This window comes from Molothrus aeneus, chromosome 5 (genome assembly GCF_037042795.1).
Source record: "Molothrus aeneus isolate 106 chromosome 5, BPBGC_Maene_1.0, whole genome shotgun sequence".
Lineage (NCBI taxonomy): Eukaryota > Metazoa > Chordata > Aves > Passeriformes > Icteridae > Molothrus > Molothrus aeneus.
In genome coordinates, this window is record NC_089650.1 from 21,882,997 (window position 1) to 21,899,540 (window position 16,544).

Below are 16,544 nucleotides of genomic sequence, written 5' to 3' on the forward strand. Positions count from 1 at the left end.
CCTCTGTCTGATCTAAGCACTAGTGCATCATCTGACACTCTCTGCATTGACTGCTCTGGAGCCCTCTGCTTTGCAATTACAGGATCTGCTGCAATGTTTCAGAAAACATTTCTCGTGTATGGTGATCTTCAAAGACAATACAGACATAAGAAGCAATTCCTCTCACACTTCTTGTGTCCGTTGGATGAACGTGTAGTTGGAAGCACTTTTTGTGTGACATTCCAAGAAATCTATATTAAATTTACCCAAAGACATTTATTGCAAGTGAAATTAAAACTTTTGTGGGAGGAAATACATTTCCTTAATTACATGTGCTCTAATATTGACAAAACCAAGATGGTATGTCAGATTGTTGTTAACTAAGAGTAAGAATGGCCTCCCATGACCCACTTCCTCATTTCTCAATATTGACTGTTCCTAAGACCTTGGAAAGTCTCCTTTTTAAAATAATAATATGAAAGGGAATTGTGATTTATGCATATCCATTGCAGATGAAGTCCATCTAATTACTTGCACAGATATTATGCTAATATTCACATTCTTGTTGAGTCTGGTAACATCTGAGTGTCCCACATGTAGTTGTGCTTTCTTTCTCTTTTACTCTCAACCACAGGGGATGTCTTACCTGCACTCAAGCAAAACTGAAGTCCATGGTCGACTCAAATCCACAAACTGTGTAGTAGACAATCGCATGGTAGTGAAGATCACTGATTTTGGCTGTAATTCAATTCTGCCTCCAAGGAAAGGTAAAAAGATGCCTGACTGGACTCTCCTTCACAGTTTCCAACCCAGTGGAATTTTCTTATCTTCATAGACCAGTAGGGTCTAATTACGTCTTGTACACAGTAGAAAACAATGCAACTTTGATTCATATTATAGCAGCCATTATATCCTTTTAACTGACATAGCACAATGGAAGAATTACTAGCAGACAGTGTGAGAACAAAGGAAAGATGAATATTCAGCTTTTAGTTTAGAAAACAGAGATTTCACCTGTGATTGAGATGTGAGAAACATTTTCAGTATCGAAGTCCTTCATGCAAACAGCTCTTCTCAGCAGTAGTACTGAAACTGTGTGAAGAAAAAAAAAAGAGTTAATTTACCATAAATCTTGTAATTGACTAGATACATGTGTTACCATGGTGCTCCTTGATATCATTTAAACAGTAACAGACATGACTCTGATAATCCTTGAAAAAATCTGTATTGATATGTGATGATAACTCTGTTTCTTATTCCTTAGTTAGGAATCTCATAATATATGCTCAGCCACATTGAAATAATATTAATGGCTTTTCTCTACATTTTCTATTCACCTCACATTCATAGAATATTTCTGTAAAATAGAACACTCCTTTCTACTCATCTTTTCCTTCTTACTTGATCTGGAGTGAAAAGATGAGCCCATCTGAAATTATGTCATATGAATATGTAGAGTAGAGCTTGAAGTATAATAAGCACAGCATTGTGCTGCAACTGCAGCATATGACCTGAAAAGAAACTGGTTGCAACAAGTTTGCAGAAAATTTTTACATTAAGACACAAACATACTCAAGAGTAGCAATAAGAACATTAAAAAGGACTAAGAAAAGTTCACTGAACATAAATATTCTATTAATTCTTAATTTAAATTTTTAAAAAAGTAGTAGTAGTAGTAGTAGTAGTAGTAGTAGTAGTAGTAGTAGTAGTAGTAGTAGTACATTGTAATGTATTTATCTTCTTTTATTGCTTGTAAACAGACTCAAAATTTCTGGCTACTCAGTTTATGTCCTTGATGAAAACTCAGTGTTTCACAAGAGATCCACAGATTCATTGTGGCTGGACGTTACAGCCTAATATCATAACACTGTCTTCATGGTCACTGTGTTCAGGTCTCTGTTGTGTTATGTCACCAGTATGTCACAGCTGTTGTACCATGGCAGCATTCTGGTTTTGAGGTGCAGCGTATACTCATTACACTAGAAATACAGATTAATAATTTCTGTAGAAGGCAAGTAGTTATGAGCAGGTAATATTATGTCAGACTCAAAAGCACTTGAAAATTATTTCAATAGCTTCATGATATCAAGGTCATTGGGAAATATTGCTGTCTTTTTATCAGACACTGTTTATAAAAACTCCTTGCACCTCCTAGCTCAATAATTTATGGCTCAGAGTATTTTTATTATAGCACTGGCACTCCTTGGTCTTATCCAGATGCATAGGCTACTTCTAAGAAGCCTTTGAAACGTAGCTAAGAAGAGCAAGTTCATTGCCAATAAACATAACTTTTCTGAAGGTGTAAGAGTCTGCATCTACAGTGGAAAGTAGCAGGGTCAGCAAATCCCAGAAAACTGAAAACTACATCAGAGTTTTATCTAACCTGTATTGATGTCAGCTTCTCAAGAAAAATGCTAAAGTAGGAAATACACAATAGCAGTGGGCTCTGGATTGGATATGAAAAGAGTAAAAGGAAATATCGTTATAGCCAGTGGATGGTCTGAGAAGGATCACCCTTTTTTGCAATTGCTTCTCTCCTTTCCCCTTTACATCATCCTGCATTGCCATCTGTATCCTCAGACCTGTGGACAGCTCCTGAGCATCTCCGGCATGCTGATGTATCTCAGAAGGGTGATGTGTACAGCTATGGGATCATTGCACAAGAAATCATCCTGCGCAGAGAGACCTTCTACACCAAACACTGCTGGGACAACAGAGGTAATTCCACTGGACTCCCCTCTATTGCAGCCTTCTGGGATGGTTGTAGCTGTAACTGGCCCATTCTCCATGTTTTCTGAAAGGCACTGTCTCTGATAACTGCTTGAACAGCTGCTCCTTTCTCTGTGGTGAATGAAGAGCCTGTTTGAAGGATCTCACTGTGGGGGCAAGTGTCCCTACTTCTGTAACTAAAGTTTGCATTGAGTTTTCTTGCCCTTCCTCTTCCTTCTCACCTTGAGCCCAGCATTACAGAAGTTAACATTATACAATGCTGTCCAGACTTACTGTAACATTTAAAGGCCTCAAAGGTTTTTCTATTTTGACTTGGAAACAACATGTAATATGCCATTTATTTTAGGCAGCATAAATCAGCATTGTCAACACAGAAAAACAAAAACTCAGCTGCATGACACAAGAACAGTTGGCATTTAAAAACTGGCAATTCAGACTTCATTCAAGCTGGTTATAATTAACTTTAGCAATTTAACTTCTGTCAGAAAAATAATCTCCTCCTGTAGTGCATCTATTAAACCCTGTATTGTGCATTTTAGGACATTGTTTTTGAGTAGCTGTTGTGGTTTTAAGCCCAGCTGGGAATTAAGCAACATGCAGCCACTTGCTCAACCTCCCCTCTGTACCATCCATCCCCCTGGTGGAATGAGGAGGAGAATCAAAGTAAAACTTACAGGTTGAGATAAGAACAGTTAAATAATTGAAAATAAAGTAACCCCTCACTGGCAGGGGACCTGAAACAAGTTTAAAAAAAAGTCCTTCATTTAGGATAAATACAGCTTAGCAAAATACCAAAACATCAGTGTGTTACCATTCTTATTCCAAAATCAAAACACAACATGCTAACAGTCTCTGAGAAGAAATTAACTAGCCTAGCTAAAACCGGGACAATATCCACTCCTATCCAGCCCAGTCAATCCCAATTCCCAGGATCCAGGCATTATTATGTACTAAAACTGACAGAGAAACATGTGTGGGTTTGGGATATTCCTAGTGACTAACAACAGTTACTAACAACAAATTTAGACATAGCCTTTACCTCTGAGTCATTCTGTTAGATCCGCCTCACATTTGTTAAAACATCTAGAGCAGCAGCTTGACAGTCTAATAGCCCTTTTACTGAGTCACATTTGAGAATAATTTCTTGGGCATCTTCATCGTCCTACACTATCACAAATCTGTGTTCATATTTGGGGAAACACAGTTTTTGACATCACCAACTCTATAACAGAAATGTAGATCTAATGGAGATTAGAAATGTCTGTTCTCCTGAAACCAAACTGTTCAGGATTCCATGCTTAATGAAACGTAGAGAAAATAAAGCCTTTCTATTCCTATTTCTTGGGAAGAGGCAGGCACAATCCTTATGAATGCAAGAATTTTAGAGATATTGCCAACATGTAGAAAGAGCAATGCCCTGCCTTGCTCATTTTGACTTGTAAAGCAAATCTATAGCAAGCTACATTCTTTTAATGGCTTGTTGAGCATTTGCAGTCTTTCTGTGTTGTGTTAATGCTATTAAGTTAGTCTCAGACATAGTGTTTCTTTGCTTTTCTGAGATGTGGTGGCATCCTCACTGCTCTGTCTTTGACCCTGGCTGTCACAGCCAGAACCTGGTTCCTTGTTTTATCTTTGACCTGTGTCTTAATGCTGTATTCTGTCTTTTTGGAAAGACTGTCCCTTTCAAACAGCAAGAGGGCAATCAATGGAATTTAAAGATTTTGTAGCACCTAAGCTAGGTACCTAACAGCGCCTAAGTGATGTTGCTGGAGATGGTTACATATTAGCATGTGAGGTAAAACAACAACAAATTTACTAGGCGTGAAATCTGTTTGCTAAGTCTGGGTCCACTGTAATTTAAAAAAATAATCTGCTTTGTAAATTTCAGGTGAAATTTTACATTTTCCATTCACCAAGGAGATTGTTTTCTCCACAAAACTTTTTTTCCATAAAAGCATTATTAGATGTCTAGATACACATTGCTGGTCTAATGGCTTCTGGTATTATTCTTGATTTTTGTTTATGCAAGTTGAGTAAAATGTTCATCAGTTCATCAAATTTCATGTAACAGAAAGGAATTAGTTTTATTACATATTGCTAAAGTCGCTCCTCATTTAAATGCCTGATTCATTCATTAGCCAAGATGAGCAAGACAGTGAACCAACTTATTCAAACACTTCTGCATTTTGCTTGTGGCATCATCTAATTTTGGAAGACAGTAGCTTAAACTTGGGGTGACCATTAATTTACAAATGTCCAAGATAAAAAGAGGGGGAAAAGTACCAAATTAGAGTCAGTGGTAGTGGATGAAGAAATGTCCCTGTTGTATGTTAGATTCATTTGGTTTTAAGTCACAAGAGAAACTCTTTCAATGGCTAGGCTATCAGAAGTTAGTCTCTGCAAATTAGAAGACATTATATTAATATTTCAGGATAACTGATATAACTGCTTCTCCAGGCTTAAATGACAGTAGCTAAGATTGTGTTCAGACTTTAAAAGACTTATTTTAAAAAACCCCATACCTGAGCTCCATCCACCAACTTAGCAAAATTAAACTCTACTTTCAGTTACTCTGTGAGCCAATTTTCTCAACATGAAAATATGTATCAATCAACTTAATGTAGAATAATATTACTGCTAATGAGAGAGAAGAAGTCCCATGAGAGGTATACAGAACTGGATTTCTAATGTGTAGAAGTAGGTCATAGTCCTTTTCACTGACATCTCTGCAAGAAGCTGTTCCCCATCTGGTTACTCCACTCTTCTGCAGAAACACCTCATTCACTGCTCAAGACTCTGAAATCTTGCCACGTACCAATGCTCAATTCAAGCTGCCTTTTTGTTCCACTACTTTCTGTCACTGACTAATTGCAGCATTGCTAATAGGTGCTGTTACTTCCTCTCTCAGGTGTGTGTCCAAGCATGGAAAGCCAGCACATTCCTCCTGCATACATGAGCCCTACACAGACTTTCTTGTCTCTTAGCCCACAGAAGACTTCTCAGCAGTTTCTCACCTCTATAGCATTTGGGAGACTCAAGTTTCCTGCTCCTTCTCTAGTCTGTAATTTCTGTACCAAAAAGTCGGAAGCTGCCATATCATTTTGGGGTGATCATGCACATTGGCATGTTTAGGCATCTGTAGCTGCCCTAGACCAGTGCAATTATAGATCTTCCCCATGTCATTATATGCTTCCTTCAGTAAAATTGTATCCAAAATATAATCAGACATTATTAATATAAATAATCTGTTCTGATTCACAAATCCCTTTCAATTTCCCTTAACTCCAGAGGTAAAAAATTACTTCTCTTTTTTAAACACCTTACTTTCCCTGGAATTTTTGAAGTCTGCAGGAAAAAGACAAAGGAAGATGTTTTTGCTTTAGTTCTCTCTTACTGTGCTTAAATTGAGTTGTGCAAATGCAGCCTGATTTTGATGTGTTCAGAGTCCAAATAACTTTCATAGAATGGGTTTTATGACTAGGAGTACAAATGAGTTAACAAATGCAATGCTTTTAACCCATTTATATGAATAGCTTAGTTTTAAGGAAGTTAAGCATCTGCAGGATGATTTGAACTGCTCTAATGAGCGGCGTATGTCTCCACACTTTTGATCAAGTTGCAATGGGCTTTTCACATTGTTTTTGACTATAATTATACTTCATGCTGAGAGGCACACTAATAATGCCCAACATTCATTTGGGAAGATGCCATAACCACGGGATCTGCTGTGACCAGTAAATACTCATGTACATTTCTATTTGTTTTGCTTTCAGGGACCTTCAAGCCAACCTTTTTTGGTCTTGTGCCATATATTTAGAAAAGCTTCAAAGTTGAAATTCACATCAAAATGAGGGAACTGTGGTCAAGAGTTCTGTTTGTACAGTACCTTGTAACAGCATAGACTGCTATAGACAATGACAATGTCCTTCTTATGCTTTTTTGTTTAAAACTTTGATCTTTTTTGTGTACTAGAGAAACTTTACAGAGTGGAGAATTGCAAAGGAGTAAAGCCTTTCCGACCAGACCTGACCTTGGAAACAGTGGGAGAAAGGCAGGCGGAAGTAAGCTAATAATTAACAAAGCCATTTTCTGGGTGAAGAGTGGAAGTCCTGGCCAAACTAAAGCCTATGATCATGGGAAGGTGGAACCTATGCATTTTATTCCAAAGGCCCTAACTTGTGGCAAGAAATTGCGTTCTATAGTTGTTAGCAGCAATGTGGAATATGAGTCATGGAAATTATTTCACTGGAAACAAATAGACATTTATGCTCTCACTCTTCTGACCTCTTCTAGGTATCTTTGAGATGGGATGAATTACACCTCAAGTATACCTCTTTTCACTGGTGTAGTCCCTATGGCTTCTTGTGTGGATGAAAATGTCTGTATTGTAGATATTCACATATTCATCAATCAGTCCCATTCTTTTTGGCTGAATCACCAGTTTCAGAAAAATCCCATACATGGGATATTGGAAATTACCACAGCATTTACCACCATGTCAGTAACTGTCTGACACCAGTCTGCAAGACTGGATCCATTCACTTGCCTTTCATTTGTATATTGCAAATTCGAGTTAAGATCATGTCAGTAGTCATCACAGAGTTGAGATGCCTGCAATGAGTGTTCTAACCATAGGTTCAAGACAGTTAGTCACACAATTTAATATGTTGCTAGTCAAGAGTAACCAGAAATTCCCTAATGAACTAGTGCTGTTTAGCACTACTGTCTGTCAAGATCCATTACTCGGGTAGACCTTTCCTTAAATTTTTGTTTGAAGGTATATACACTAGTGGAGAACTGCTGGGAGGAGGATCCAGAGAAAAGGCCTGACTTTAAGAAAATTGAGAGTACTCTGGCTAAAATATTCAGGTGAGTAGCAGGGGCTTTTTGTAAGATGCTCCAAACTCCTTCTCTATTAGAAAGCTCATATTTTTAAGTGTGTAAATTGATATGATTATGATTCAGTCAGTGAAAAACCTTAATGTCTTCATTTAGGTCCTCTTTTATTCTTTGGCAGAAAAGTAGGTGAGCATGTGCATATGTTATGTATACATACACCTCTGTACAATTTCCTAGTTGAGTGAGGGTGAGATGATCACCATACTTCAGATTGGTATATTATGAAAGTAGCAAGCTGGATAATTAGGGATTTTCACCAATCAAGTAATTCCCTCCTTGTCTCGAGTCAAGAGTTAGATAGTGACTCATGTCATTTAAGTTTTGGTAAATGAATGCACATAGATGTTTGAATGATGATTTGAAAGTTTGGATGGTCCCATATTAAGCTGACTAGAAATGCTGAGTTGTAACACACAAGTATTAATTACAGGGCTCTGGTGGTACAAAGTTGTGGGGAAATAATAAGGCTCATAGCTGGATAAACCCAGTGGGGTTACACAGGCCTTCCACCTGGACAATGCTGCATTGTTCCTGCAGAACATTGGTCTGAATTAATTATTTCAATGACCAAACCATGAGCTTTTAATCACTTCTCCTGGGTCATTGCTTCCAGTTTTTAAGGCTCTCCCAATCAACAAACCCCAACAGCACCATTTTACATTTTACATGGGCAGGACAGCTGTACTATGCATAACAATGTATCAGCTGAATAAACTTTCTGCAGCTGAATATAAAGGCCTCCTGGTTCAGCTCCTAAGCCTCCATCCTACAAAAGCAAAGAGGTTACCTCTTGTCACATGCAATATGGGTGGGTCTAAGATGATGAATCCCTGATACAAAATTTGTTTGAAGTAAGAGTGATTTTGAAGTCCTGTTGGATACAATACTAATCTGGCTCTTCCAGTCAGCCTGGTCCCAATTACTTTCAGACTGCTTTGGTGAGTGCAGGCTGCCCAGACAAACATGGGTTTGAGTGGCTCATGTTACCACACTTCTGCTTCCAGGGGTTAGTAGGCTTGAGTCTGCAGGATTTTGTGAGCAAAATTAGCCCTGGGGCTGTTCATTGTTCCACTGTATTCTTTGGTCTTCTAAACAGACAGCCCCAAATTGTCTTAATTCTTCTGCTGCAGTCCCCATCTAAACATTATGTGCAGTTTTCTACCTACTATTTTTAGCTTCTTCTCAGAATCTGAGCTTCCCAGTTACTTTTTATAAATGAATGCTCCTGGGTTAACTAAGGTAATCTGGAATAGACAATATTAGCAGATTGTAAAGTAATCTGGAATAGACAACATTAGGTGATTGAAGGGTGCTTTAAGAATTACCAGCTCCAACTGACAAGTGTGGATTATAGACTTTCATTTACATAAGGCCTCCAAGCAAGCAAAAGAACGACGCACTTGAGGCACTTTGCACTCTAACTACAGGGAAGTCAAACACTGGAGAAGTTGTCTGCTGCTGCTTTTTGGCCTCCTTTTAGCTGCTCTCAACAATGTCCATCTATCAGTCTTTCTTCTTGACTCCTGTGTAATTCTGTTATTTGCAGTAATTTCCATGGCCAGACCAATGAAAGCTATATGGATACCCTGATCCGGCGTCTACAGCTGTACTCTCGGAACTTGGAACACCTGGTGGAGGAAAGGACAGAGCTGTACAAAGCAGAGAGAGACAGAGCAGACAGGCTTAATTTCATGTTACTTCCAAGGTAACTGGCCAGGAGGATTTTTGCTGGCATTTTATTTACATACATACAATTATTGCAGAGTAGGGGATGGGATTAATGTTTATGTTCTATTTTCTTCCCATCTAATCTAATCCTGAGAGAAAAGAAAGAAGAAGCAGCTGTCCCTGAGCTCTCCACTCTATGGTAGAGTTTCATGCCAAGATGGTATTGGGACCCATTATCTTGCTCAACATTTCTTCATGCATGGGATCCCCCTTTCCAGCACAAGCCTCTCTTTCACTGCCTTCCAGGGAACACAGATCTACAGTGATCCCACATCACAGAGCTCTGCTCTGCTGGTTAGAAGGAGGGTCTTCAGCTAAAGAGCACTGAGTGGAGTCCAACTTCAGGCTGGGGTTTAGCAATGCAAGAGAGGGGCTGAGGTTGGCTGGGCCATAATGGGTTAGATGGATTCTCTGGAGTATGCTATAGGATAAGTATTATTGACATTCTAATATTGGCAATACCAGTAATTTTGGTATTGTGCACATTTGGAATAGTAAAACTATCCTGGTATGTCATTACTAGTTTAAAGGGTATTTCAGTTGTCAAGTTATTGATTTTATGACTCATCAGCAAAAAAAAAAAAAGTAAAAAAAAAGTGTGTGTTGAATACAGTTTTTGGGGAAATCAGGAACGATCTGGCTGTATAGATAGTTCAACAAGGAATTCGTGTCTCCTTCCACTCTTTGTTGTTCCTACCAGTCTGTTACCATTTCATTGTAGAGGAACACAGCATTGTGCAAAACCTGTAATTTTCTGGGTCTCTTTCAGTTCTTCTCTTCTTGTATCACCACTAGGAACAGATATTTCCCTGGATTTAGAATTGCAAGAAAAAGAAGGTCCCTCTTGAATAGACATTGACTATCATGGTATTGAATTTTTCTTCCATAAATTACCAGACTAAGATACCTCATCTGAAATCAGGATGAGTTGATGTAATTATTATAATGAAATTACTGCTGGGAAAACAGAAAAATATGTCTGTTCTTACTTATTGTATGGGTAGAATGTAGTCTACATATCAGGAAGTTCAGAATTTCAGTTTTAAATTTGACTCAATATCCCTGTTTCTGACCTTAACCAAGAAGCTCAGTTGCCTGGGTCTCAGTTTCCTCATGACTAGTCACACACTTGGATGTTGAAAGTCTGTAGTGCATTAATTACCTTTAGTAAGTGCTTTGAGGTCCCTGGCTGAAAGGCATTATGGGCATCTAAAATGTGATTACAATGGCAGTTTTCAGCAAACTATTTAATGTTTCCTACACAGAAAGCAATACTGCAATTAGGTTGCATTAAAAAATACCTTTAATAGTAAACCCTAGTCATCTGTGTTCCTGTCTTCTCTATTTCCACAGGCCAGTAGTAAAGTCTTTGAAGGAGACTGGCCTGGTAGAACCAGAGCTGTTTGAAGAAGTCACAATCTACTTCAGTGACATTGTTGGCTTCACCACACTCTGCAAATACAGCACCCCTATGGAGGTGGTAGATATGCTCAACGATATCTACAAGAACTTTGACCACATTCTTGACCATCATGATGTTTACAAGGTAATTAGCTCTGTACTTCTGCTAATTTACAACCAGTGGACACAAAAATCAAATTGCATGATGTGGTGGATTTGGGAATCTGCCTTCTAAGCAAAGCAAAAGAAAGAAAACCAGGTCATATTTAAATGATTACTTCATTTAAATATGCTTTCAGTGTGCCTACTTATACCAAATTTCCTACAGCGGGTGGTCAGACATTCATTAATTGGAATGCTGGGTATAGTTATAAACACTTATATACCCAAATGATGTCAGCTACCTTAAACTAAAAAAATCCTGTTCTCAGGGGAAGACATGTTTAGTCATGAACAAGAGGATCTGGTAAAATCTTTCTGCTTTTAACTAAAGATGTACTCTTCTATGTCTGGAAACAGTAAGTTCTGATTTTATTTGCACAGGTGGAGACCATTGGTGATGCTTACATGGTGGTGAGTGGTTTACCGAACAGGAATGGCAACCGGCACGCAGTGGACATCTCCATGATGGCTCTGGACATCCTCAGCTTCATGGGATCTTTTGAACTGAGACATCTGCCAGGGCTGCCTGTTTGGATTCGCATTGGAATTCACTCTGGTACACAGTAATGCTACATCAACGGCGACAATGTTGTTGCCTGGTTTTGCACAGAATTAACACCCATACAAGATCTGGTAATACACCATACACAGTGCTGATACCACAGCACTCCTCATGAAGAATCAGGTTGAAAAAAACTGTACATAGAGGAAGAGTAACAGAAGTAAATAAGTCACTGTTTTGCTCCTGCTGCAGTGAAATAGCCCATAGCCATTAATTGACAGCCTAAGTCAGTAGCCAGCATGAGCAACAGCCACTGTTCCTGGTGTGATTAAACCAGTTGTATCAAATAAACCTTCACAGATTATTTCTCTCTGACTGAAGTGGAGATCAGTCATGGCCAGCTATGCTTATCTAGGCAAAAGGTGAAAGCCTGTATTTTATGCTTTTGGAGGCAAAACTTTTTTTGAGTCTTGGTGGGACTTAATGTTTTAATTTATCTATAAAAATACTTTTTATCAAAGGGGAACTCCAGATAGTGCAACAACTTTGGGAAATTCCTCAACCACTTCCACACCAACTGCCAGGGGAGGAACACATCAGAGAAAGTGACTGAGGCACTGGGAAGCCTCTTGAGGCACTACTCTTCACCCTTGCAAAATGAAGCTTATTCTGTTTTTCTCTTGCTTCCAAACGTGACAGTTAATAAATGTACTTCTTTTTTTCTGCACAGAAATTCTGCTTAAATACAATTAACACTGTGCAGCTGTGTCCTTTTTATTATATTATTATATTATTATATTATGCAAGAATAACAGAGCTAGGCTTGGTTTGTAGTGGGAGACCACAAGATACTGTGGGAAATGAGGTAGAAAGTATTGCCATTGGTGAGGAATGCAGAGTTCCCCCAGGCATTGCAGTGCTTTGCAGCAATGAGACACCTGCCAAATAAATCAAGTCTCTTGATTCACCCTTTTTACCTCTCTGCATCCCATTTGCAGGTCCGTGTGCGGCTGGTGTGGTTGGAATAAAAATGCCTCGTTACTGTTTGTTTGGAGATACAGTAAACACAGCTTCGCGGATGGAATCCACAGGCTTGCGTAAGGAGTTAATTTTAGCTATCAGTGTAACAGGACCAAAGGCTATTGGTTAATTTGTGACTGAAGTGTCTGTTTCCAGATGAGAACAATATATTATCAGCTTGCAGAAGTTTTAAAGATAAAGAAGCCATATTTGTTTTGATTATCAATTATTTAATTGTCCAGAGTGACAGTGGGCACTTCACTGGGCAATGAAAGTTGTTCCCTGTTCATGCTTCAGTGCTGGTAACAGGGAGTTTGTAGGCTGGTTCACTGCCTGAGTTCCTTTGGAAGATATGATACTTATGTGTCTGGAATTTAATTTTACTCTATGAACCATAGATTTTAGTTTGACCTAGAATTGTATTACAGCTTTGTTGTGTAAATACATTGACTCTGTATTTTAAGTTGAAGCAATTATGTCATCAACTTTACCATTAGGGAACTGTGGCAAGAGCCAGTTTTTCCTCCTTCTGCCTAGTGTCTTCACATGAGCATTCCCTATATAGGTCACTCACAATTACTCTTTTCCCTTTTAACATCTAACTACTACAGATACCATTGTCACCTGTATTTCAGATCAAGAGCTGTACCAGCTATTCCTGCCTGGATATGCTCTGTAGTGCAGTCAGAGTTTTCATACAGCAGTGTAATTGCTTCTTATTTAATCTGGCTCTCAGAATTTATGATGATAACAATTGAAGGAGCTTCTGTTATAGCACCAGTTTTCACATATGCTTAATATGTGTGAGATGTTTCCAGGCTGAGCTTTCATTGTCTCTTTATTTTTTTAGCTTTAAGAATTCATGTAAGTGGTTCCACAATTAACATCCTGAAAAGAACAGACTGCCAATTCCAGTACGAAGAGAGAGGAGAAACGTATTTGAAGGTAACCTTTACCATGTGCAACCATGAACACAGAGAAGAGGAATTTTAAAAAGCATTGAATAGCTGAGAGTACCCCAGAACTCAATTAACAGCTGGGGAACAAGGATTACTGATCAAAATAGGTATTACGGTCTCTAGTGGTTGAAGACACTTCTATAAAGTCAATTCAGGCAATGAAAAGCTCCCTAATTCATAAATTAAAGTAACATAAAGATGTGGAGAATAAATGAAACATACCATGTGGAACAGAAGATTGTAGAATGAAGTCATCTGCTGAAAGGGAAGCTGAATATTAGTGTTAATTTGTTCATGTTCTAATATCTACCAATCCATTTATTTCAATCTATTCTGCTTGTCTGTCCTTGGGAGTTGATGGCAGGCAGCACAGCTCACCTCTCCCACAGTTTGTGTCTCAGGTCATGGAACAAGGAAGTGAGAGTGCAGCCGCATCTGCCCCATTCTCCTTCTTCTCACATCTAATTTGTAATCCTTTGCTGTCAGCATCAATTATTGAAAATAAGCAAAGGCAAACATGGCAATGTGCAAGAGAGTATTATTTAAGTAAATTAACTACAGGAAATTGCATTCTAATCCCAAAATTGTGCTTTCTCTTCTTTAGGGCAGAGGAACAGAAATTACCTACTGGTTGACGGGTACTGAGGACAAGAAATACAATCTCCCAACACCTCCTTCTGTGTAAGATGGTTTTTTTATGTGAAAAGGGAGAAGAAGTTCCCATTCTTTGCACTTTAGCCTTTATTGTTCCTTGGCATTGTGGATTTTTTATACCATTGAATTTGCCTTCAGTTGTTAGAGGCTTGATAGTGTATATGCATATAAACATGTAAATATTCATTACATGGGACTGTGTGTGTGCTGAAGGTTGTCTGTATAAATGTTTAGCAGCTTCTTTGCCTTGGAAATGTTGTAAGACTTACAGGACAAGTTGCTAATGTGATAAAAGCAAGAGATGGACTGGAAAATTAAAAAAATAATATTCTCACAAGTTTAGTCCTAGTGGCACCGGTGTGTCACACTACAGGAAGAGGATAACCACAATTGAGTGTGCAGCTCTGTTGTGCCTGTGAACTTTTGTGGAGGAATTTGTAAGAGGAAACTTGCAGGATTTCAAGCACTATTCTGCTACAAGAGGTGGACAAAGTTACTGTAGTACTGCACAGGAATAAAGCCTTTAAAAATTAAACAAGAGATTACTTTCTAACATTTAGAGAAATTATCAGTAATAAAAAAATATGAGGTTGATGTTTTGGAGCTGAGCCATCATTTTGCATTAGAATTGAATAAAATGTAGCAATAGTGGAAGTGATGTTTTTGAGCAACTATGCAAAATTGAAGTCAGGAAAACTTGTTGCATTTTCTTAGGGTATATTTTGCATATAAGTATCTTTTTATTTCCTGCAAACTCACTAAATGTGGAAGTTCCTAATTTTCTGCTCTTAACACCTGTGTACAGTTGCTCTTCAGTAAGTGGAAATTTGTTGCCATCTGCTTTGAAATGACATTGTTTCCTTACAAATTGAAGTAATGATATTGCAAATTGGTGTTTGCCAGATACATGGGGATCCCTTGTCCTGAAATGCATAAGTAAATGTTACAGCTTGCTCCCACTGTAAGTTTTGAGTCTCACAGTGTGTCCTTTGCACAAATAAATTTCTCAGTCCCTAAGAGAAAAGAGGAGATTAAGTGGAATATGAGGGTTTTCTCAGGGCATTTACAAAACAGAAATAATCAAATTTTTAATCTGCTACAGAATCTCATGAGCTTTGTTGTTTTTTTAAATGGAAAGTACAAGAGTCTGGGCTGAGCAGGAAATACTGTCAAGACTACCTCATGATACATCTCTTTTGTAAATTCAGAACTGGTTTTTTTTAATTAATATGATCTGTTGAGACTATCAGAATTATTGAATTGGCAATCTTCTGAAATTCAACAATTTAAAGTACCTCTTGAGCTGTATCACACGATGCTTTTGTTTTCACTTCTTCATATATGATTGCCCCTTAAAAATTGTCATATGTGGGGTACTCCAGCAAAAGCCAAATATACTGAAGAAGTTTCTGAAACAATGGCAACTCTATTACTGAAGGCCACCTGAAGTTGAATAGTTAAAGTCCTGGTGCCATAAAGTAATGATATTGAGAGCTGGTGTCATAAAGTAATGATATTGAAAGCTACAAACTGTTTTGATTAGGATTGAATCTGTGTCTTCCTTTTCGTGCAAGTGATCATGACTTTTTAAGGTCAATAATGACACAGCTACAGACCTCTTGTGCAAAGACACTGATCCATACTATCTGGAAAACTCACATGAAAATCCGTCTTCTGTTCCTAAATTCAGAACCTGAATTTGTCCTGTCCCCACTTTTTATCAGTAGTGTGTGAATGACATTAAGATAAACGTGGGAATAGAAATGTTTAAAAATCTTTGGGGACCTGAGGATCACCAAAAACATGTGAATCACTGAATTTTTTTTCCCCATCCTGTTGATTTTAGGGAGAATCAGCAGCGGTTACACGATGACTTAGCAGAGATGATAACCAACAGTCTTCAGAAAAGGGAAAATGAAGGATCCAAGGCACAGGAGCTTTCGCGGGTAGGTAGCCACCGATCAGGTACCCTGGAATACCTGCAACTGGTCAGCACAGAGAATTTTACCACTTATATTTAAAACTGGATATCTAGCATGACTCAAAAGCTGCTGCAACTCTCTGGACAACTTCATGTGGAGGCTGGAGGCTTGTAGACACAATTAGAGGAAAAAGAAAACACCTTCTCAAGCGTCCTTTTTACCATCCAACCTGCTATGAGTAAATCAAACCACTCCTCACCGTAACATTGAAATTGTTGGATGACTTTGTTAGGACACATGCAGCATGATTTGAGGTAAATGAAAATATTTGCACCTGAGTCTGGAAAATAGTGGGGGTTTTTGTTTTAGCTAGGTTTTTTTAAATTGTGATAGCCTGGTCAATAATCCACTCCTGAAAATATTCAAAGGAAAACCATAATTTGCCATGATCTTTAGATGTTGTATTTAATTTGTAATTTTTATGTGAAGAAAGATTTGGTGTAATATATTTGAAAATATAATTAAATATATCATATGTAAAACTGGATTATGTTGCTATTTTGTTTCTTCTGCTATTTTCCTCTGTGT

General features: G+C 38.2%; 1 protein-coding gene across 1 annotated transcript in view; it reads left to right on the plus strand.

Annotated features, from left to right (window-relative positions):
• Positions 1 to 16,055, plus strand: part of GUCY2C (guanylate cyclase 2C) — a 44,028-nt gene extending 27,973 nt beyond the window's left edge. Inside the window, exons 17-27 of the mRNA XM_066550228.1 lie at positions 614 to 746; positions 2,560 to 2,697; positions 6,682 to 6,770; positions 7,487 to 7,578; positions 9,155 to 9,313; positions 10,690 to 10,882; positions 11,281 to 11,455; positions 12,400 to 12,498; positions 13,272 to 13,366; positions 13,985 to 14,061; positions 15,881 to 16,055. Of these exons, the coding sequence (XP_066406325.1) occupies positions 614 to 746; positions 2,560 to 2,697; positions 6,682 to 6,770; positions 7,487 to 7,578; positions 9,155 to 9,313; positions 10,690 to 10,882; positions 11,281 to 11,455; positions 12,400 to 12,498; positions 13,272 to 13,366; positions 13,985 to 14,061; positions 15,881 to 16,055 (1,425 nt within the window). The remainder of the gene's footprint in view (positions 1 to 613; positions 747 to 2,559; positions 2,698 to 6,681; positions 6,771 to 7,486; positions 7,579 to 9,154; positions 9,314 to 10,689; positions 10,883 to 11,280; positions 11,456 to 12,399; positions 12,499 to 13,271; positions 13,367 to 13,984; positions 14,062 to 15,880) is intronic.
• The last annotated feature ends 489 nt before the right edge of the window (positions 16,056 to 16,544 follow it).